At 45.5% G+C, this 24,981-nt stretch overlaps 1 protein-coding gene across 1 annotated transcript in view; it reads right to left on the reverse strand.

The window, feature by feature from the left end:
- CCNI2 (cyclin I family member 2) overlaps positions 1-24,981 on the reverse strand; it is a 57,199-nt gene that overhangs the window by 26,655 nt on the left and 5,563 nt on the right. Inside the window, exon 2 of the mRNA XM_073620670.1 lies at positions 1,315-1,478. Within this exon, the coding sequence (XP_073476771.1) occupies positions 1,315-1,428 (114 nt within the window). The 5' untranslated portion in view covers positions 1,429-1,478. The remainder of the gene's footprint in view (positions 1-1,314; positions 1,479-24,981) is intronic.

Raw genomic sequence — 24,981 nt, forward strand, 5'->3', positions numbered from 1 at the left:
CTCTGCTTAATTGAACAAGCTGATGTTGAACTAGATGGACTTGTGTCTTTTTTCAACCTGATTGGCTACCTACCGTGCATGGCTGCACCACATTTTGCGAGGAGGAGCCAAGAGCGCCACCAAGGGACCCAAGAAGGGAAGGATCGGAACTGGGACAAAAATCTGGACAAATAAATATGAAAACAGTCTATATCATCAATGTTGAAGACGAAGAAATATTGCAACACCCAGTGACGAGTCTTCAGGGGACACAAACTGTGAATCCACCACCACACAGAGTTAAGGCTTACCAGATATTCAAGCTAGATTAGCTTGTCACCCAGACCTGGGTATTGCGATCTCCCGCTGCTGTAAGGGGCTTGTAGGTAGGGCATTCACAGACTCCCAGCCCAGATAAGATAGCGATCCACGTGTGTCAGTGTTAACCAACACTCTAGCCCGTCGGGTTATTTTGCACCCAGGCAGGTAAGGGAGACCTGGGAAGTGGAGCTGCAGGCTGGGGCTGGGAGGAAGGAGCCACCGCCACCATCCCTCAGATCGTTTTCTAGTCCCGGGTACAGCAGCAAGTTTCTCAAGTGGAGAGTGTTGGTTAACACAGACACGTGGATTGCTATCTGGGCTGGGATTCAGGGAACGCCCTACCTACAAGCCCCTTACAAACAGCAGGAGATCGCAATACCCAGGTTTGGGTGACAAGCAAATCTACCTTGTATAGCTGGTAAGCCTCAACTCAGTGTGGTGTTGGATTCACAGTTTGTGTCCCCTGAAGACTCGTCACTGGGTGTTGCACAGTTCCACCATCTTCAACATTGACGATATAGACTGCTTTCATATTTATTTGTCCAGATTTTTGTCCCAATTATTTTTCACCATATGGTTTATTTCATAATATGATATAATATATATATGGTGTACTTGGGATTTACTCCATTCCGTTATTCACGATTATATATATTTTATCACTTTATCAGTTTTTGACCATAGGTGGACAATTTTGTTGCACTTTTTACTGTGTTTGTGACACACGCATTTAATGTGTTTATTCACAGGTTATTTTTATTAATTCATTATTAGCGCAGCTTTTTCTTTTTACGTGTTCTGTTGGTGTTGTATATCACTTTAAGCTGCAGCTTGGTACTTATTCAATTTATTCAATAGCGCAGTTTTTATCCCTTTTCCAAGGATCAGGAATGCCCTGTGCAAAACCGGTGCACAGAGCAGATAAGTATAACAGGTTTATTATTTTAAGAGAAACATTTGAGGGTTTACAATTACTTTAAACTACATCAAAGATGCAATCTAATTTCTGTGTACCTTGATAGTGGAATCTAGAAAACATGGAACCTTCCATTTGCTTGTTTCCATAAGAAGTGCGTTTTCCAATAAAAACTGTAGGCGCTGACACTCGGACAACCCTGTACACTTCATTGTAAAAAATGTACTTCTGCCCTTCCAATTTCTATAGCAAGCACAGATATCTAAAATAAATAAATGCATTAATCACATCAGTCATGCAGTTTGGAAAAAATGGGAATGCATTTTAAAAGGAAACTAAGGTGCCATTGCTGGCCTCCTTTTAAGGCTATGTGGTTGGCTATGAAAGAATGCGTTACCCCAACATTTCATATTCCTGATATATGCCTGCTGTACCATGTACTTGTATGAAAAAGTAACCTGTTATCTTTGTATGAAATACCTGGTGATCTTGCCAGTCCCTCCGCTTTCCTATTAAGAATTGATCACACAGCATAGTCAATTTTCTGGCTGTGCTGGGAACTCGGCCTGCTCTCCTCAGATTTGTGCTGTTCACATCTTAAATCCAGAAATTGTGGTGCATCTTTATTCTCATTTATTCTGCGCAATCCATGTCTGGTGTGTGTGTGTGTGTGTGTACACGCGTTTTGATGCAATCTACACCAAAAAATAAATAAACAAAAATATGCAGCAGGTTGTACTTATTGTTGACAGCACTGGAACTGACGGGCCATTGGAATACATGACAAACTGCATGCATTCTGGATGCAGTTGAAGAACACTGGAAAGCATCTGGTGTCAACCGGCCCTGAATACGAAGCCTGCTTTTATGTTTGAATATTGTTTACATAAAACAAGACATGCAAGAATTTCCCTGGTGTTCATTAGCACAACTACTGAGGGTTTAGTTTGACTTTTCATTTCTTGCACGTGCTTTTAATTAGATTCTAAATGAGTTTATACATGTAAAAGGAAATTAACACCGCCAAAAATTATTAAGAGAGAAATATGGCCTTCTCTTGTGGGTCACAAGGATGAAGTTACTTTTGGTCTCCTGTGACCTAAAGTCAGTTTATAGTGGGCTATTGCCTGCTGTCAGCTGACAGGGCAAAGCTGCTCCAGGCTCTAGAACAGTGGTTCTCAACCTGGGGGTCGATTGCCGATTCGCCAGGGGGTCGCGAATGCTGGCCGAGACGGACCCGAAGTTACTGCCGGAGTCCGTTTGTCTCGGCCAGCGAGATGTCACTTCCTGGAGAGGAGAGACTGCACGGAAGTGACGTTCCATCGCCGCCATCTTGGTATTCTCGTCCACAGTAAGGCTACACTTAGAAGGCGACAAGCGGACATATTTTTACACCCACCGAAGTCCACTTGCTGCGGACGAGTGTACCAAGAGGGCGGCGACTAAACGTCACTTGCAGAAGCTGAAGAACACCTGTGATTTTTGGTAAGTCAGACACAATTATAAAAGAATTTTGCACCGTTTGTCACCAGGGCAATGAAGACATAGATTTTTTTTTTTAAACGTAAATGCTGACATGACAATTTTTTTTTTTTTTTTTTTTTTTTTTTTTTTTTTTATTATGGAACAATACATATCATTACTAACGTCCCAGTTGGTTCCTCAAAAGTGGTTATTCAGTGCCAGTGCTAGATACATGTTTGGGTGCTATACACTTTGTATCTAGCATGGAATAACCACTTTTGAGGAACCAACTGGTAAGTTTATATATAAATCAGTGGTGGGGGCGCAAAAAAACAAAACAAACTCAAACCATTAAAACGCCACCACTGTGTCATCAAAAACGCAGCCACTGTTTCCCATCAATTGTCGCCACTGTGCCATCAAATGCAGCCACTGTGCCAAACACAGCCACTGTGCCAAACGTCGCCACTGTGCAGCCACTGTGCCCGCAAACGGCGCCACTGTGCCAAACTCGACCAACGAAAATAATTTTACTGTTAGGGGTCCCCACAACTTGGGAAATTTTATCAAGGGGTCACGGCACTAGAAGGGTTAAGAACCACTGCTCTAGAAGATCATAGTCGGGAACCACCCTGGTGCCTGATTGACAGCTGGGTCTGGCTCTCAGCATGCAAGAGATCACCAGGTGACTTCACAGCAGAGCTGTGTAATTGATTAAGTGCACAAGTACAACAGAACTTTCAAAATTTCATTTGCACTCACACAAACTTGTATGGTAAAGAAAGGAAAACAATTAACAGTCTATATAAACCCTAAAGCCCCATACATACAGGCAGAATGTCAGGAGCCATTTGCAGGTACAAAAAAAAAAAAATTATATAAAAAACTCCGGCCAACATTCTGCCCATGTGTATGTCAAACATGCATGCTGGAAAACCAGCAGCTGACTGACTCCCGATCAGTGCTCTCAGCCAAGGGTAGACAGCGCTAATCAGAGTGTTCTGGCGTAGGCCATCCCCCTGTCAGAACACAACAGCTCAGCGGGGGGAGATCGATGGACTAACCTCGCATGGTTAGCACAGCAGCTCCCGACCAAAGCTGTCAGTTTTGTGCAACCTGCTTCTTGTCCCCATAATCTCTCTTCATCGGCAACTAAATTCATTTTCCTCTTTAACCACCTCAATAAGAGACAGACACTTTTTTCAAATATTTTCTTTTCAACAGAAAGGCAGTTCCATGGTAATAAGACATTAAATAAAACCTATTGGTATACCAGTATACAGTGCCTTGCAAAAGTATTCACTCCCCTTGGCTTTTTACCCATTTTGTTACATTACAGCCTTTAGTTCAATGTTTTTTAATCTGAATTATATGTGATGGATCAGAACACAATAGTCTAAGTTGGTGAAGTAAAAATTAGAAGAAGAAAGAAGAAGGATCATTGGCATGTGTGTATGTATTCACCCCTTTTATTATGAAGCCCATAAAAAGCTCACCCAATTACCTTCAGAAGTCACATAATTAGTGAAATAATGTCCACCCGTGTGCAATCTAAGTGTCACATGATCTGTCATTATATATACACACACACACACACACACACACACACACACACACCTTTTTGAAAGGCCCCAGAGGCTGCAACACCTAAGCAAGAGGCACCACTAGCCAAACACTGCCATGAAGACCAAGGAACTCTCCAAACAAGTAAGGGACAATGTTGTTGAGAAGTACAAGTCAGGGTTAGGTTATAAAAAAAATAAATAAATAAATAAATAATCCAAATCTTTGATGACCCCTAGGAGCACCATCAAATCTAACATAACCGGGGGCATGGTCAAGCTGGCAGCCTGAGTAGACGTGTGCTACTGGAGCTCCGCTCCTGCCTGACTCTTATCCGATTAATTCCGGCAAAACTCTCACTATCTACTCCCGGTGCCACCTGGAGCCCACCTGGTATGCGAAGGGGTAAATCAGGCTCCGGACGGAAGAATTCCTCCACTCCTAAAGTCTCTCCGCAGCAGGGGCGGCAGCGGACCCTTCCCGCCAGTTTGCACATGGCGGCTCAAACTCCTGCTTCAGATCCGGCAATGGTGGAAGAGGACAGATTTCAGTCCCTAATGCAGGCTATCTCTGGAAAAATGCTCTCACAGCCAAGATTGATGTCCTGCAGACAGATTTTGGACTTATGCACAGAGACATGGACAAACTTTGCGACAGACTGGGAGAGGCGGAGCGTCACGTAGGAGACTCCGAAGACTCTATTAGAGACCATTGTGCCTCCCTTCACACAATCCAGGTTCAGATAACGGCACTGGAGACCCGAGCGGAAGATAGTGAAAAAAAGAAGCAGGAGGAACAATCTCTGGGTTGTTGGCCTGCCTTAGGGCGCTGAGGGACAGGATCCGGTGGCCTTTACAGAACCAATGCTCTGCACTCTTACCCGGTGCAGTGTTTTCCCCCCATTACGCGGTCGAGAGAGCCCACAGGATGCCTCCTGTACGCAGGCCCCCCTGGAGCCCCCCCCGCGCACCTTTATTTTCAGGCTGTTAAACTTCCAAGATCGGAGACCCAGAACCTTCTACCACGTCAAGGCCCAGCTTCGTCTCAAGGGAATCAAGTACAGTATGTTGTTTCCTGCCCGCCTCCAGGTAATTGAGGGGGAATCCACCCGTTACTTTACATCGCTGGAGGAGGCTTCCCACTGGATGGATACTCTATCAGGTCCCCAGTAATTAACTAACTGTCTTTGTTCCTGCCTTGTCTTTTTGCCACTGTACTGCCCTGTCTCTTGACTACCCCCCCCCCCCGACTATGGACAGAGCTGTCCTCACCAGGCTCACGCTGTATTGAGGCCCCCATGGGGCCTATCCCGCTCTCCGTCTGCCCGGCGAGAGACGCATCCTGGAACTTTATTATCTGTGCATAACTACTGCTGGGTCGGACCAGGATTGCCACTGCTGCTGTAGGTCCCTGGATCAAGTTCTCCCCTGTTTGATTGTTCCCCAATTAATTCTCCTGCCGGGAGTCCCAGCGTGCTGGCTCCACTGTTGGGGGTCCCCGGTTTGTCCCCTATTTATTCTGGAATGACAGCGGCTCCCCTCTCACTGGGTTCCCGATCGCTGTTGGCCAATCCGATATCTCCTGTTTGATGGTCCGCCCGGGGCTGTGTGGCGGGATGCACAGGGTGGTCCGTGGGAGCTCCCTCCTCTCCCCCTGGCAGGGATGGCTGTCCTCCACAATTGGCTTCTTTGTGTCGGGTGGGTGCTTTGAGGGGAGCGGCGGGGCCACGGGAAGCAGCCTCGTGCCGGAGGAGTGAGAGTACTGTGGGGCGGCAATCTACAAAGGGGACTGGCAGTTGCAAGTGCTGTTTATACACTGTTCTCATTTATTTTGTTATACCCTTCAAGTCTGTGCCCTTAGCCTACGCTAAGTGAACTTATTTCAAGATGTAAAACTAGCTGGTTTCTGTTCACTATATTCAGGTTGGGGGTCGGTTGCTTGAGACTTACATTGATTGTAAAACCGCTGATTAGTGCCCCCCCCCCCCCCCCCCCCCGGGTCGCCTTATTTTTCTCCTTGCCCCCATAGGAGATATACCTAAAGTGCTCTGATTGAGCCAAGTTTTGGTTATGGGAATGGGCACTCCGAGTTCCAACGGCTGTGCATGGTGGGGGGGTGGGGTTGGGGGTTTAATTGTCAACATGTTTAGGTCACGGTAGCGCTCTCTGGCAGTCTCAATGTTTACAGCTCAAGGTTCTATCACGGGTCTCTCGGACCCTTTGTATGGAGGTCTGTGTAGTGATTTATGCGCGTCCCTCTCCGGGTCCACTGTTGATTTGTTCCCCTGACGTTTCCAAACGGCAGTTTTCCCTATGGCCTACATGAAGCTGCTCTCCTGGAACGTCCGGGGACTTAACGACAAAGTGAAGCGCTCCGTTTTAACATATCTGAAAAAATATAATCCACAGGTCTGTATTCTCCAGGAGACACATCTGGTGGGGAGTAAGGTACTTAGTTTGAAAAAAACCCTGGGTTGGTCACTACTATCATGCCACATACTCTAATTTTGCCCGGGGAGTTAGTGTATTGATCTATAAATCCCTGACATATGAATTATTAGATGTTAAGGTGGACCCGGAGGGCAGGTAGGTGCTTCTGCATGTGGTTATTGACACTATGAAAATGATAATTCTTGGGCTGTATATACCACCACCGGCCACTACTGCCCTTTTAAAGTCCCTGATCCCTCTCCTCTCTACATACCATACTGATAATCTCATTATTGCTGGAGATTTCAACATGGTCCCGAACCCGTCCCTGGATAGGCTGTCTCAGGGGACCGATGTGGGCTCTCCTCTGTCACAATGGGCATCTCTCTACGGCCTAACTGATGTCTGGCGGTGGAGACACGGAGTCTTCACCTGTCACTCCACATCTCGCCAAGCCATGTCCCGCATAGATTTAATATATGTTAGTGGTGGGCTGCTCTCTCGTGTACATGAGGTGGATATTTTACCAAGGGGAATATCAGATCATGCCCCTATGCTGTGTAGTTTTCAAACCCTGACACCTTTCGGAGAGACTGTGGCGGCCATCACGCTATTGGATCTCGGATCCCATAATGGAGTCGGAAATTTCCACTCACATAAATAATGTCTGGCTGACAAACGCAGGTACTGCTACATGGGACGCATTCAAGGCCTATGTTAGGGGTTCCTACCAATCCTCCATCTCTAGTGCTAGACAGCAAGCATCTGTCACTCTTGCAGAGGCTGAGCCCGCAGCCCAGACTTGAGTCCCGGTACGTGTTATCCCAAAACCCAATAACTTATTTAGATATGCAGGCTGCCTACCGGGAGGTGATGCTTCTCAGGGTCTCCAAGGCAAAAAAGCAGCATCTCGCACAGTCGCAGTGCATCTTTGAGTAGGGTGGTAAGATCGGGCGGCTCCTTGCTTGGTTAGCTAAGGAGCAGCAACCAATCTCCTCCATTGCCCATATTCGTAATGCCAATGGGATATTGGTGGTAGATCCTCTGGCCATAAATGCCCGATACTCTGACATAGCTTACTACCTTTTTGGATCAGGTCAACTTCCCCACCCTCTCTGACACAGCACGTTAACGCCTCGATGGCCTCATAACTGTGGAAGAGGTCCAACAGGCTATGGGCGACCTTCAGGCAGGGAAAATCCCGGGTGCAGACGGGATCCCCCCAGAATTTTATAAACAATACGGAGAACAACTAACGTCTAAGCTTCATGAGATGATAGTCAAGACCCGGAAGGAAGGAAGGAAGGAAGGGACACTCCCTGCCTCTATGGCGGAGGCAATTATAGTAGTTATACCTAAGCCGGTTAAGGACCCCGAGCTGTGTGCCTCCTAAAGACAGATTTCACTGCTTAATGCAGACGCCAAGATTCTCACTAAGATCTTGGCGCGGAGATTGAATGAAGTTATCCTTACCCTAGTTCATGAGGACCAGACTAGTTTTATGCCAGGTAAGGGCACAGATATAAATCTCCGGAGGCTTTACACAGTTCTGGGTCCTGCCAAATATCTTGCCCCTTCGGATGCAGTGGCCTCCCTGGATGCTGAAAAAGGATTTGATTCGGTTGAATGGATATATCTATGGGAGGTCCTGCTCTGCTTTGGTCCTAGGTTTATTTCTTGGGTGAAGGCCCTATACACCACCCCTAAAGCCAGAGTGCACACTGGATCAGTCCTCTCACCTTCCTTCTGCCTACACAGAGGGACGAGGCAGGGATGCCCACTCTCCCCGGCACTTTTTGCGCTAGCCATAGAGCCAATGGGGATCCTCCTACGCTCAGCACTCGCGGTCAGTGGTATCACCATAGGCCCCATAGAGGAGAAGATCTCCCTCTATGCCGATGACACCCTCTTGTATCTTAGAAACTCTGCTACCTCACTGAGAGAGGCTCTCCTACTATTGACACCTTCGGTAGGTATTCGGGTGTTCGAGTTAACTGGGGGAAGTCCATCCTGTTTGCTTTGCACTCCTCTGATGAAAGGCTACCTATTGATACACCACTGCAAATAGTCTCCCAATTTAAATATTTGGGGGTAGTTATTCACAAAGAAGTTTCTCAAGTTATACCTCTTTTTAGAACCGGTCCTGTCCTCCCTGACCCGGAGATGTGCTGCCTGGAAGACTTTGTCCCTCACCCCTGTTGGTAGGGTCAACCTTATTAAAATGTCTGTGCTTCCCAAGTTCCTCTATCTGTTTAGACAGACCCCAGTTCCCCTTCTGCGTCTGTTTTTTCAGAAATTGAATAGTCTTCATCTCCTTCGTATGCAATGGGAGCACCCCCAGGATTGCGCAGACCACTCTTCAACTTCCGGTTTCTTTGGGGGGCCTAGCGATGCCTTGTTTTGTCAAATATTACTAAGCAGCGGTCCTTGTAACAGTCAGATGGTAGCTGTCTCTGAGGAACCAGCTAACCCTGTGGCTACGTTGGAGGCGGCATTGCTGGGTTCATACTCTGAACTTGATATACAGAGGTCCCAGATCTAACCCGAACATTACCACTTCCATGTGTGTTACGCTGCGGGTCTGGGACACGGTGAGGGCAAAGGTAGAGAAGCTCAACTGTTGGTCTCTGAAAACCCCCTTGTGGGGCAATCCGAGACTGCCGAACTTCCGGTCGATTCTGGACCCTGTGATATGGGCCCGCTTTGGTATCAGAACTCTGGTGAATATTGTATCTGCGGATGGGCTGCGGACATTTGACGACCTGCGGGGTGAGCATGGACTGCCTACTTTCATGTTCTTCAGGTACATCCAGCTCCAACATGCTTATTGGACCCAGTTCCCTCACCCCATTACGTTGGAGGCTAATGGGATTGAGCGCATGTTGGCCCTGGCTGAAGACCTAAAACCCCTCTCAGCCCTCTATGCTGAATTTGTTGGCCTTGACACCTGTGATCTCCCGGCTGTTTTCAAGGTGGCAGGCGGAAAGATCTGCTCTCGCCGATGATTGGGAGGAGGGTATACAGCAATGCCTTCCTCTCATGGTCTCCGTGTGAGACAGGTTCACCTAGCTAAGGTTCATCCACCGGGCATATTTATCTCCAGAACGCCTCGCAAAGATGTACCCTGACAAGAATGCCCTGTGCCCTAAATGTGCCTTAGAGACAGGCACTTTCTTTCATGTTGTATGGTCTTGTCCACATCTACAATTTTTCTAGAAGGGGGTGGTGGCCGATATCAACTCTATAGTTAAGATAAGAGTTCCTTGTGACCCACTGCCAATGCTACTTGGTTTTGTGGACACACCAGAAGCAACACAGGCAAAAAAGCAAGTTATATTCTACGCAGCCTTCTATGCGAGGAAACCGGTCCTCCAAAAATGGAATGACCCAACTCCCAACGGTACACCAGTGGAGAGCCCTAGTAGACGCAGCCTTACCACTATACAAATTAGCCTACCTAGGACGTAATTGCCCTAAGAAATTTGATCAAATCTGGGCTGCGTGGACTCAGGCGATGCGACTTACTTTGGTTTAAGGGAGGAAGGAACGATATGATTGGTCGGGGTGCAACTACATTCTCCCTAGTAGTGTTGACTTGGGAGCCCTCCCAATGTTCATTCTAACATATCATGGGAACTTGGGCCCTCGCCCTTAATTCCATTAGATACGGCTCATGTCGGGTTCGGGCCCATGACTCCAGTTGCTCTAGCTCCTGGGAGCTGTAACCCCATCCCCTTCTGTGCCTTCTATACACTTTGCTTCATTATTGAACCTTACCTGTTATATGACATGTGGTATAGTGGATCTCCATCTCCCTACTTATGACATCTGTATGCAATTTACTCCCTCGGATGATTCAACTTTCTTAGATTGCTGTAAGCTACTGTGCTGTTGAAATATCACTCATGTTATAGATAATAACTGTCAAGAATGTAGCGCTGTTCTTTTCTTTGTTTTATTCAAAATAAACAAACTTTATGTAAAAAAAAAAAAAACAAAAAACCCTATCATAACCAAATAGAAAGAACATGGCACAACAGCAAACCTGCCAAGAGACGGCCGCACACCAAAACTCACGGACCGGGCAAGGAGGGCATTAATCAGAGAGGCAGCACAGAGACCTAACCTTGGAGGAGCTGCAGAGTTCCACAGCAGAGACTGGAGTATCTGTACATAGGACGACAATAAGCCGTATGCTCCATAGAGTTGGGCTTTATGGCAGAGTGGCCAGAAGAAAGCCATTACTTTCAGCAAAAAACAAAATGGCACGTTTTGAGTTTGTGAAAAGGCATGTGGGAGACTCTCAAAATGTATGGAGTAAGGTGCGCTGGTCCAATGAGACTAAAATTGAACTTTTTGGCCAAAGAAAATGCTACGTCTGGCGCAAACCCAACACATCACCCGAAGAACACCATCCCCACAGTGAAACATGGTGGTGGCAGCATCCTGCTGTGGGGTTGTTTTTCAGCAGTTGGGACTGGGAAACTGGTCAGAGTTGTGGGAAAGATGGATGGTGCTAAATACAGGGATATTCTTGAGCAAAACCTGTACCATTGTGTGATTTGAGGCTAGGACGGAGGTTCACCTTCCAGCAGGACAATGACCCCAAACACACTGTTAAAGCAACACTTGAGTGGTTGCTTTAACATGGGGAAACATGTAAATGTGTTGGAATGGTCTAGTCCAGGGATATGCAATTAGCGACCTCCAGATGTTGCAAAACCACAAGTCCCATCACGCATCTGCCTCTGGGTGTCATGCTTGTGGCTGTCAGTCTTGCTATGCCTCATGGGATTTGTAGTTCTGCAACAGCTGGAGGTCCGCTAATTGCCAAAGCCCAGACCTCAATCCAATAGAAAATCTGTGGTCAGACTTCAAGATTGCTGTTCATAAGCGCAAACCATCCAACTTGAAGGAGCTGGAGCAGTTTGCAAGGAGGAATGGGCAAAAATCCCAGTGGTAAGATGTGGCAAGCTTATAGACACTTATCCAAAGCGACTTGGAGCTGCGATAGCCACAAAAAGGTGGCTCTACAAAGTATTGACTTTAGGGGGGTGAATAGTTATGCACATTGACTGTTATTTTGTCCCATTTGTTGTTTGCTTCGCATTAAAAAAAAAAAAAACACCCATCTTCAAAGTTGTGGGCATGTTCTGTAAAATAAATGATGCAAATCCTCAAACAATCCATGAATTTAGGCCAAAGCACATTCTGCTGCATTTCTTTGGTAACAATAATCCAAATCAGTATATTATTTAGTCTGTATGAAAGTTAGAGTCTATGGTATATACAGTGCATATACGGTGGCTAGATCTCTATCTCACATGTACACAAGTATTCAAAGCCTTTGCCATGACACTCAAAATTGAGCTCAGGTGCATCCTGTTTCCACTGATCATCCTTGAGATGTTTCTACAACTTGATTTGAGTCCACCTGTGGTAAATTCAGTTGATTAGACACGATTTGGAAAGACACACACCTGTCTATATAAAAAGGTCCGACAGTTAACAGTGCATGTCAGAGCACAAACCAAGCCATGAAGTTCAAGGAATTGTCTGTAGACCCCCCAAGACAGGATTGTATTGAAGTACAGATCTGGGGGAAGGGTACAGAATTTTTTTTTTTTCTGCAGAAAAAGGCACAGGGGCCTCAATCATCTCTTAATAAAAGAAGATTAGAACCACCAGGCGGGCCACCCGGCTAAACAGACATCAGGGGAGAAGGGCCTTAGTCAGGGAGGTGACCAAGAACCCCATGGTCACTCTAACAGAGCTTCAGAATTTCTCTTTGGAGAGAGGAGATTCCTCCAGAAGAACAACCATCTCTGCAGCACTCCACCAATCAGGCCTGTATGGTAGAGTGTCCAGATGGAGTTTGCCAAAAGGCACCTGAAGGACTCAGATCATGAGAAACAAAATTCTCTGGTCTGATGAAACAAAGATTGAACTCTCTGTCCTGAATGGCAAGAGTCGTGTCTGGAGAAAACCAGGCACCAGTCATCTCCTGGCCAATACCATCTCTACAGTGAAGCATGGTGGTAGCAGCATCATGCTGTGAGTTGTTTTTCAGAGGCAGGAACTGGAAGACTAAATCAGGATTAAGGGAAAGATGAATGCCGCAACGTACAGAGGCATCCTTGATAAAAACCTGTTCCAGAGCGCTCTAAACTTCAGACTGGGGCAAAGGTTCAACTTCCAACAGGACAACGACCCTAAGCACACAGCCAAGATAACAAAGGAGTGGCTACAGGACAACTCTGTGCATGTCCTTGAGTGGCCCAGCCACAACCCAGACTTGAACCCGATTGAATATCTCTGGAGAGAGCTAAAAATGGCTGTGCATCGACGCACCCCATCCAACCTGATGGAGCTTGAGAGGTCCTGCAAAAGAACGGGGAAAACTGCCCAAAAATAGGTGTGCCAAGCTTGTAGGCATCATACTGTAATTGGTGCATCAAAGTCAGGGCTTTTTTTCAGGGGGAACTTGGTGGAACTCAGTTCCACTACCTCTGGCTCAGACCCTTTGGTGCCTGCTCACCACAATCACTTGTAAACACAGAAGTCTGGTTTCTGTGTTTACAAATGACAGCTCTGCACTCTGTATGTAATGCAATCCTGGTACTTAATGCCCCTTTAAGACCCTCCTACTGTTTTTGTGAAATTTGACTGAACACACCCACTATTTGATGTGATTTGGGGGGGGGGGTGTGTAGGGGGAGGGGTTTTGTGGGGCCGTGGTTAAGTTCCGGCACCTATTGTTTGAGGAAAAAAAGCCCTGCTCAAAGTATTAAGTGAAGGCTGCAAATACTTATGTACATGGGATTGTTTGTTTTTTTTAAATACATTTGCAAAGGTTTCAAAACAAACTTCTTTCATGTTGCCATTATGGGGTATTTGCAGAATTTTGAGGAAAATTATTTATTCCATTTTGGAGGAAGGCTGTAACATAAGAAAATGTGAAAAAGTGAAGCGCTGTGAACACTTTCCTGATGCACTGTTTATTTGAAAATTGATCAGTCCTGGTGTATGGACAGCCCATTTCATTTCCTGAGGCCCTAAAATGCCAGGACAGTACAAATACCCCCCAAAATGTCCACTTTTGAGAAATTAGACATTTCAAGGTGTTTAAGAGGTATGGCGAGTTTCTTTTTGAAGTTGAAGATATTGTGAAAAAAAAAAGTTTAAATTTCTTAATTTTTCCCAAAAGTTATGTCTCACACACACAGCATAGGCATACCCAGAATTACACCCCAAAACACATTCTGCTATGCCTCCCAAGTATAGGGAGTTTTGCTTTATCTGAATAAAGAATTTAGGAGCAGGCAGACAGCCCCAGTTGGACAGATCAGAAAACAGTCACCATTTCCAATAAGATCTCTGCGGTGTTGGTTTTTGAAGGTGCCCATAGCTATGAGAGTAAACGGAATGTTATCAGCTAGATCATCTGATAATCACATGACTGACAATATTCACTGTATGAAAGATCTTCTTGTTTCACCATATATTTCCAGGATACTGTCTCCATAATAGTTTTAACAGTGCCTACTCACGTCAGGAATATTTGGACCATAATCTGACATTGCAACTAGTCTAGTGGTCAGATAAAGAAACTACTTACATCTAACTTAAGGCAATACTGAATTGGTTAATTCCAGCGGTCTCCTTTCCAAAGCAGATGTGATCCGCTTGCCTAATATGTCCAGCCAAGCGTATAGTATAAAGGGCCTCTTGCCCACACAAGGGATGGCAAAGTTGTGCAGAGAATCTACGAATTCTCCACACTTCTATAATACCTACCACTGTAACTTCACATACATTACTTTGTTTAGTTAAATAAAATGTGCATGCTTGTTTTCTTCACAGAAAGAGAAAAAACAACCAAAAATTGTTTGACAGAATAACAAACGTAAACTTACAGAACACCTCCAGCACTTTATAATATAAAGGGGGTGTTCTGTAGTCTAGCAAAGGAGAACTCAGGAAGGATGACAAAGACTGCTTTAGATTTTAGTGTCGCAAAAGGTAGCAATGCTCACCACAGGATGTTAAGAGCTTACTGGATTTCTTGTGGGATAAACCAAAATTTTACTGTAGTTACAGGATTTTGAAAAAGAAAATATGCTGAAATTTGCATGCATGACAGATATGTACTGAATGTGTTTCCCCCCCAATCAAGACTGCCAAACACCAGGCAGCATGGTAATATGCGTGCACCGAGAAGGTGCACTGGGATGCCATATATTCATTGGACCAATACAGTACAAAAGTGTGAAGAGTTGCTGGCCAGGATTGTAAGATCTGATATCCATCTACACACGTATACAGACTGGAAACATATAACCCCTCCAGAGGGTTATCCATTTACAAGGACTTTAACCACATTCATTTTGGAGAGGTGTTACCGTCTCATGTTCAGGTCTTAAAAAAGGGATGAGATTCTGATTTGGGTTTTTCTAAAATTTGATCCCAATTATCAGTCTTCGAATTTTGGTCCAATTTATGGTTGATTAAAAGGCTTAAGGCCTCATGCACACGGGATGTTAAAATAACGTTATGAAAACGCCAGTATCTTTGCAGTGATTTTTTTTTTTTTTTTTTTTTAACTTTTTTCAACCTTTTTGCAATAGCGGTTTTTAGCGTTTTTTTTTTTTTTTCAATTTTTTTTTTTTTTTTTCAATTTTTTTTTTTTTTTTTTTTCAATGGATCAAAAACATTAAAAAACATTGGTGAGTGACGTTTGAGCGTTTATCGGCGTTTTTACAGCTGAAAAACTTCTCTCAGAACCCACTGGTCCTGGGTTTTTTTTTACAGCTTAAAAATGCCTATGCCATTTGCAGCTCAAAAACACCTAGGTAGGCATGAAGCCATAGACTAACAGACAGGCATTTTTAAGCTGCAAAAAATGCTCAAAAAAGCGGCTGTAAAAACATCCATGTGCATGAGGCCTTACGGGTGAACAGAGCACAAAAAACAAAAAAAAACAAAAAAAAACAAAAACAAAAAAAAACACACAACTTTATCAATTGGATTGTAAAGCATACAACAAACAATTGTATTTAGATAAGCAGCACAGCAACATATTGCACTTATTTCCACAGGTTAAGGCAAACACAGGTCTAAATGGGTCCTTGGAGGCCATGTCAGTAGATAGTCTTTGTAAACACATACTAATAGTCTACTGCAGGCTCTGGTCCATGCGTGATAGGAGAGATGCTGGGAAAGGAAACATTGGGTACTGGCCAGCCTGCAAGAGTACAAATTCAATAATGGTATGTCAGACCCAATTATGTTTTGAATTAGAAGGCAAGGCGTGGTTAAAAGCTTTTTTTTTAGTTTTATTTTGAAAAAAAAAAAAAAAAAAATTTAAAAATGTGCATTTAATATTTTTTTCTAATAAGCCTGCAGAGAATTGAAGCCACAATCAGCAGATTGAAGGTGCAATCTCAGGCTCCTTCAGACTATCAGGATGGCTGTCTGAACGTACCTCCTACGGGCAAGCAGTTACTTGAGAGCAGGAAGATCAATGAACTATGACCACCTGCACTCTTGTAGTTCATCGAGAGCTACAAGCTATCAGCCACAATGGCTGACAGTATTTGTAGTCTAAACATTCACAGGAAACTGAATAAAAGATGTGGCTGTGTGTGCAGAGCCCCGCATGGCCATGCTGTTGTGACAGTGGGTGCCAGGATAAGATCACCCCACCCCCTGTCATAGGGTGGGAGGGGGTCTGGGGAGAAGGTGCAGATGCTGGAACATGTTACTTCCTAAAAAAGTTAAAAAGTATCCTTTAATGAAACAGTGCAGAGATGTGACTTCAGGTAAATCTATTTAAAAATACTAAACTAAACTATTTTCTGCCGCTGGGAATTTTAATAAGCAGCTCTGATTTTGCTGCATTTAGTTTCACCATTTTAAACAGCACATAACTGAGTAACAGACATGTTGGAAATTACAGGCCAATTTGGGGAAAACAGAAAGGGGATTTTTAAAAATGATCACAATCTAATGCTACATTCACATTTGTGGGTTTTTTTTTTTTTAAATAAATCAAAAACGGGAAAAATTATCTGGGAAGAAAAAAAAAAAAAAAAAACCCCACACAACACACCTTAGGTCTAGTTCTGCGTTTTAAGGCATGCTCACAACTGGCTTTGTCCAACACAGTCCCAATATAACACATAGTAAGAAACCTTTCCTATCAAACCAGTTCACACCACTGTCATCACACTGCACATCAGCAGTTGTGTTATAACACAGCTGCAGATATGAATGGGCCATAAGGGTTAAACAGACCTGAACACAGGTAATTTAAAACCTATAACTGCATGCAATAGTGTCCTATATAAATGCAAATAAGCACATGCATGTCATTGCCAGTATGAATGAGCCCCCAGTATACACAGCTACATTTAGTTAGTTTTAACAACACCTCTATGGTCCTCTGGATCTGACTTAACTCACTGGATACTGTTTAACTCACTGGTCTGAAACACAGGGTTCATGGCGGCAAAAAAAATAAATAAACAAATAAATGGGGGTGTAGATACAGTGGGGAAGGGTTTGTTCTGAAGACAAATTCTACAATGCTTAATTTATCCTCAATTTCTTTCTAGAGGACCTTGGCCACTAGTATAAATAGAGGGTGAATCTGCCCAGCTGGAACACAGACAAAGGTCGAATTCTTCCCAATTTTACCCAAAACTAAAAAAGAGGATTTCTACTCAAAAGTGCATATATAGCCAAAACTTTTTTTTTTTTTTTTTAAGTTATAGCAATAAAACATTAACATTTCAGCCAGATTTTTTTTACTGTCTGAGTACTATAGCGTAAAATTCCCTTCCTGCCCAGAAATACAGCTGAAAGTTATAGAAATTCTCCCTAAGTGATGGGAATTTCCATGTTAGACAGTTGTCAACAGAACAGGTGTCTCCACTGGAAGGTTTTCCCCAAGTTCTTGTTCTGGGAAAACAAAACCAAAACCAAATTCTTAAAAAAAAAAAAAGTCAGACTGTCCTAAGATACACTTTAGCTGAAAATAATGGTCATGTAGCTTTTATTGATGACCGATTCTGAAATCACATGAAGCACTGCCTCCTTCGTCCCCACCTTCCCCATAGTGGTGGGTCTGTACAGCAATCAAACAGGAACTGTGTGACATAACAGAGCTGGATGTATGATCCCAGTCTGTAAACTGCATTCCAGCAGGCTGATTCATGTTCCCACAGCCAGTACCTACAACACCGCAGAGCTGGGCAAGGGGGAAATGGGGCATGAATGCAGAACTGACAACAGGAGATACAGGCACACCCTGTGTGTGTACAGCATCCTGCATCTCCTAACAGTGTCCAAGAGACGCAAACTGACCATGTCAGCACGGGTTATGCTTCTGTATTTCTGGCCACAGGGTATTCCGCAAGAACAGGTAAAAAAGGAACAATTATAATATATATATATATTTATATTAAAAGGACTTTATGATTAGGCCAACACACAAGGAATCTTCATTGTTGGGGTAACACTAACTCCACCTACTAAAAGCTCAATTCTGGAAAGAACCTAAAAATTATATTTTTACACTCCACCTTTGTTTAACAATAGTTAAATGGGGTTGTAAAGACAGAGGGTTTTTTTTTTCTCTTAATGCATTAGGATAAAAAAGGCAAGCAAAGGGCAGTTTGGAGACCACTGAACTAGGAGGAAGGGCACATTCTCTTTTGCAGATCTTCCCTCACTTCCTGTCTGGAAAAAAAAAAAAAATTTAATATAATATATATATATCTCCAGGGCAAGAAGTGAGGGAAAATGTCTGTAAATGAGTCTTTGATAGCAGTAAAACACTGACTGGGGTTCAGACCCTTCTCCACACTTTACCTATAAACACTTTAATGCTAGGAACCAATGACAGAAGCAGTAATGAGTAGACAGAGCCGATTAAGGATGAGCTCCGGCGTGTTCGCACACTCCATGTGCACAGCCCGCCAAGAAGTCGGCACGGCGCTGCGCTAATCACAGGCAGTGAGACATTTCCCGATCTCTGCAGCCGCACATTGGGACAATGTCTCACTGCCTGTGATTAGCGCAGCGCCATGCCGACTTCCTGGCGGGCTCTGCACGTGGGGTGTGCGAACACGCCGGAGCTCATCCTAAGACCCCTTTCACACTGGGGCGTTTTTTCAGGCGCTTTAGCGTTTAAAAAGCACCTGAAAGAAGCCTCATCTGCAATCCCAATGTGAAAGCCCGCTTTCACACTGCCAGCGCCCGAAAAACGCTGGTAAAGCGCCGCTTAAGACCCCTTTCACACTGTGGCGTTTTTCAGGCGCTGGCAGTGTGAAACGGCTCGGGCCATCGGCGCACCCAGCCCGGTGGCAAAAACACGAAAGCACTGCAAAGAAGCTGCTTGCAGTCTTTTTTTTTACTCCCTGCCAGCGCAGCGCCCCAGTGTGAAAGCACTCGGGCTTTCACATTGGGATTGCAGATGAGGCTTCTTTCAGGCGCTTTTTTTAACGCTAACGCACCTGAAAAACGCCCCAGTGTGCAAGGGGTCTCAGTGTGAAAGCACTCGGACTGTCACATTGGGACTGCAGATGAAGGATCTTTCAGGCGCTTTTTTTTAACGCTAAAGCGCCTGAAAAACGCCCCAGTGTGAAAGGGGTCTTAGAGCTGACATAAAGCTGTGAGGGAGGAGTGTCCATGTACAGAGAGGTCTACTGTACACATAGAGGGGTGTACTGTACAGAGGGGTGTACTGTACACATAGACTCTACACAGAGGGGTGTACTGTACACATAGACTCTACACAGAGGGGTGTACTGTACACATAGAGGGGTGTACTGTACACATAGACTCTACACAGAGGGGTGTACTGTACACATAGACTCTACACAGAGGGGTGTACTGTACACATAGACTCTACACAGAGGGGTGTACTGTACACATAGACTCTACACAGAGGGGTGTACTGTACACATAGACTCTACACAGAGGGGTGTACTGTACACATAGACTCTACACAGAGGGGTGTACTGTACACATAGACTCTACACAGAGGGGTGTACTGTACAGAGGGGTGTACTGTACACATAGACTCTACACAGAGGGGTGTACTGTACACATAGACTCTACACAGAGGGGTGTACTGTACACATAGAGGGGTGTACTGTACACATAGACTCTACACAGAGGGGTGTACTGTACACATAGACTCTACACAGAGGGGTGTACTGTACACATAGACTCTACACAGAGGGGTGTACTGTACAGAGGGGTGTACTGTACACATAGACTCTACACAGAGGGGTGTACTGTACAGAGGGGTGTACTGTACACATAGACTCTACACAGAGGGGTGTACTGTACAGAGGGGTGTACTGTACAGAGGGGTGTACTGTACACATAGACTCTACACAGAGGGGTGTACTGTACAGAGGGGTGTACTGTACACATAGACTCTACACAGAGGGGTGTACTGTACACAGACTCTACACAGAGGGGTGTACTGTACACAGACTCTACACAGAGGGGTGTACTGTACACAGACTCTACACAGAGGGGTGTACTGTACACAGACTCTACACAGAGGGGTGTACTGTACACAGACTCTACACAGAGGGGTGTACTGTACACAGACTCTACACAGAGGGGTGTACTGTACACATAAACTCTACAGAGGGGTGTACTGTACACAGACTCTACACAGAGGGGTGACTCTACACAGAGGGGTGTACTGTACACAGACTCTACACAGAGGGGTGTACTGTACACATAAACTCTACAGAGGGGTGTACTGTACACAGACTCTACACAGAGGGGTGTACTGTACACAGACTCTACACAGAGGGGTGACTCTACACAGAGGGGTGTACTGTACACAGACTCTACACAAAGGGGTGTACTGTACAGAGGGGTGTACTGTACACATAGACTCTACACAGAGGGGTGTACTGTACACAGACTCTACACAGAGGGGTGTACTGTACAGAGGGGTGTACTGTACACATAGACTCTACACAGAGGGGTGTACTGTACACATAGACTCTACACAGAGGGGTGTACTGTACAGAGGGGTGTACTGTACACATAGACTCTACACAGAGGGGTGTACTGTACACAGACTCTACACAGAGGGGTGTACTGTACACAGACTCTACACAGAGGGGTGTACTGTACACAGACTCTACACAGAGGGGTGTACTGTACACAGACTCTACACAGAGGGGTGTACTGTACACAGACTCTACACAGAGGGGTGTACTGTACACAGACTCTACACAGAGGGGTGTACTGTACACAGACTCTACACAGAGGGGTGTACTGTACACAGACTCTACACAGAGGGGTGTACTGTACACATAAACTCTACAGAGGGGTGTACTGTACACAGACTCTACACAGAGGGGTGTACTGTACACAGACTCTACACAGAGGGGTGACTCTACACAGAGGGGTGTACTGTACACATAGACTCTACACAGAGGGGTGTACTGTACACAGACTCTACACAGAGGGGTGTACTGTACAGAGGGGTGTACTGTACACATAGACTCTACACAGAGGGGTGTACTGTACACATAGACTCTACACAGAGGGGTGTACTGTACAGAGGGGTGTACTGTACACATAGACTCTACACAGAGGGGTGTACTGTACACATAGACTCTACACAGAGGGGTGTACTGTACACATAGAGGGGTGTACTGTACACATAGACTCTACACAGAGGGGTGTACTGTACACATAGACTCTACACAGAGGGGTGTACTGTACACATAGACTCTACACAGAGGGGTGTACTGTACAGAGGGGTGTACTGTACACATAGACTCTACACAGAGGGGTGTACTGTACACAGACTCTACACAGAGGGGTGTACTGTACACAGACTCTACACAGAGGGGTGTACTGTACACAGACTCTACACAGAGGGGTGTACTGTACACAGACTCTACACAGAGGGGTGTACTGTACACAGACTCTACACAGAGGGGTGTACTGTACACAGACTCTACACAGAGGGGTGTACTGTACACAGACTCTACACAGAGGGGTGTACTGTACACAGACTCTACACAGAGGGGTGTACTGTACACATAAACTCTACAGAGGGGTGTACTGTACACAGACTCTACACAGAGGGGTGACTCTACACAGAGGGGTGTACTGTACACAGACTCTACACAGAGGGGTGTACTGTACACATAAACTCTACAGAGGGGTGTACTGTACACAGACTCTACACAGAGGGGTGTACTGTACACAGACTCTACACAGAGGGGTGACTCTACACAGAGGGGTGTACTGTACACAGACTCTACACAAAGGGGTGTACTGTACAGAGGGGTGTACTGTACACATAGACTCTACACAGAGGGGTGTACTGTACACAGACTCTACACAGAGGGGTGTACTGTACAGAGGGGTGTACTGTACACATAGACTCTACACAGAGGGGTGTACTGTACACATAGACTCTACACAGAGGGGTGTACTGTACAGAGGGGTGTACTGTACACATAGACTCTACACAGAGGGGTGTACTGTACACAGACTCTACACAGAGGGGTGTACTGTACACAGACTCTACACAGAGGGGTGTACTGTACACAGACTCTACACAGAGGGGTGTACTGTACACAGACTCTACACAGAGGGGTGTACTGTACACAGACTCTACACAGAGGGGTGTACTGTACACAGACTCTACACAGAGGGGTGTACTGTACACAGACTCTACACAGAGGGGTGTACTGTACACAGACTCTACACAGAGGGGTGTACTGTACACATAAACTCTACAGAGGGGTGTACTGTACACAGACTCTACACAGAGGGGTGTACTGTACACAGACTCTACACAGAGGGGTGACTCTACACAGAGGGGTGTACTGTACACATAGACTCTACACAGAGGGGTGTACTGTACACAGACTCTACACAGAGGGGTGTACTGTACAGAGGGGTGTACTGTACACATAGACTCTACACAGAGGGGTGTACTGTACACATAGACTCTACACAGAGGGGTGTACTGTACAGAGGGGTGTACTGTACACATAGACTCTACACAGAGGGGTGTACTGTACACATAGACTCTACACAGAGGGGTGTACTGTACACATAGAGGGGTGTACTGTACACATAGACTCTACACAGAGGGGTGTACTGTACACATAGACTCTACACAGAGGGGTGTACTGTACACATAGACTCTACACAGAGGGGTGTACTGTACAGAGGGGTGTACTGTACACATAGACTCTACACAGAGGGGTGTACTGTACACATAGACTCTACACAGAGGGGTGTACTGTACAGAGGGGTGTACTGTACACAGACTCTACACAGAGGGGTGTACTGTACACAGACTCTACACAGAGGGGTGTACTGTACACAGACTCTACACAGAGGGGTGTACTGTACACAGACTCTACACAGAGGGGTATACTGTACACAGACTCTACACAGAGGGGTGTACTGTACACAGACTCTACACAGAGGGGTGTACTGTACACATAAACTCTACAGAGGGGTGTACTGTACACAGACTCTACACAGAGGGGTGTACTGTACAGAGGGGTGTACTGTACACATAGACTCTACACAGAGGGGTGTACTGTACACATAGACTCTACACAGAGGGGTGTACTGTACACAGACTCTACACAGAGGGGTGTACTGTACACAGACTCTACACAGAGGGGTGTACTGTACACAGACTCTACACAGAGGGGTGTACTGTACACAGACTCTACACAGAGGGGTGTACTGTACACAGACTCTACACAGAGGGGTGTACTGTACACAGACTCTACACAGAGGGGTGTACTGTACACATAAACTCTACAGAGGGGTGTACTGTACACAGACTCTACACAGAGGGGTGACTCTACACAGAGGGGTGTACTGTACACAGACTCTACACAGAGGGGTGTACTGTACACATAAACTCTACAGAGGGGTGTACTGTACACAGACTCTACACAGAGGGGTGACTCTACACAGAGGGGTGTACTGTACACAGACTCTACACAGAGGGGTGTACTGTACAGAGGGGTGTACTGTACACATAGACTCTACACAGAGGGGTGTACTGTACACATAGACTCTACACAGAGGGGTGTACTGTACACATAGACTCTACACAGAGGGGTGTACTGTACAGAGGGGTGTACTGTACACATAGACTCTACACAGAGGGGTGTACTGTACAGAGGGGTGTACTGTACACATAGACTCTACACAGAGGGGTGTACTGTACAGAGGGGTGTACTGTACACATAGACTCTACACAGAGGGGTGTACTGTACACAGACTCTACACAGAGGGGTGTACTGTACACAGACTCTACACAGAGGGGTGTACTGTACACATAGACTCTACACAGAGGGGTGTACTGTACACATAGACTCTACACAGAGGGGTGTACTGTACACATAGACTCTACACAGAGGGGTGTACTGTACAGAGGGGTGTACTGTACACATAGACTCTACACAGAGGGGTGTACTGTACACATAGACTCTACACAGAGGGGTGTACTGTACACATAGAGGGGTGTACTGTACACATAGACTCTACACAGAGGGGTGTACTGTACACATAGACTCTACACAGAGGGGTGTACTGTACACATAGACTCTACACAGAGGGGTGTACTGTACAGAGGGGTGTACTGTACACATAGACTCTACACAGAGGGGTGTACTGTACAGAGGGGTGTACTGTACACATAGACTCTACACAGAGGGGTGTACTGTACAGAGGGGTGTACTGTACAGAGGGGTGTACTGTACACATAGACTCTACACAGAGGGGTGTACTGTACAGAGGGGTGTACTGTACACATAGACTCTACACAGAGGGGTGTACTGTACACAGACTCTACACAGAGGGGTGTACTGTACACAGACTCTACACAGAGGGGTGTACTGTACACAGACTCTACACAGAGGGGTGTACTGTACACAGACTCTACACAGAGGGGTGTACTGTACACAGACTCTACACAGAGGGGTGTACTGTACACAGACTCTACACAGAGGGGTGTACTGTACACATAAACTCTACAGAGGGGTGTACTGTACACAGACTCTACACAGAGGGGTGACTCTACACAGAGGGGTGTACTGTACACAGACTCTACACAGAGGGGTGTACTGTACACATAAACTCTACAGAGGGGTGTACTGTACACAGACTCTACACAGAGGGGTGTACTGTACACAGACTCTACACAGAGGGGTGACTCTACACAGAGGGGTGTACTGTACACAGACTCTACACAAAGGGGTGTACTGTACAGAGGGGTGT

This window comes from Aquarana catesbeiana, linkage group LG03, assembly GCF_042186555.1.
Source record: "Aquarana catesbeiana isolate 2022-GZ linkage group LG03, ASM4218655v1, whole genome shotgun sequence".
Classification (NCBI taxonomy): domain Eukaryota; kingdom Metazoa; phylum Chordata; class Amphibia; order Anura; family Ranidae; genus Aquarana; species Aquarana catesbeiana.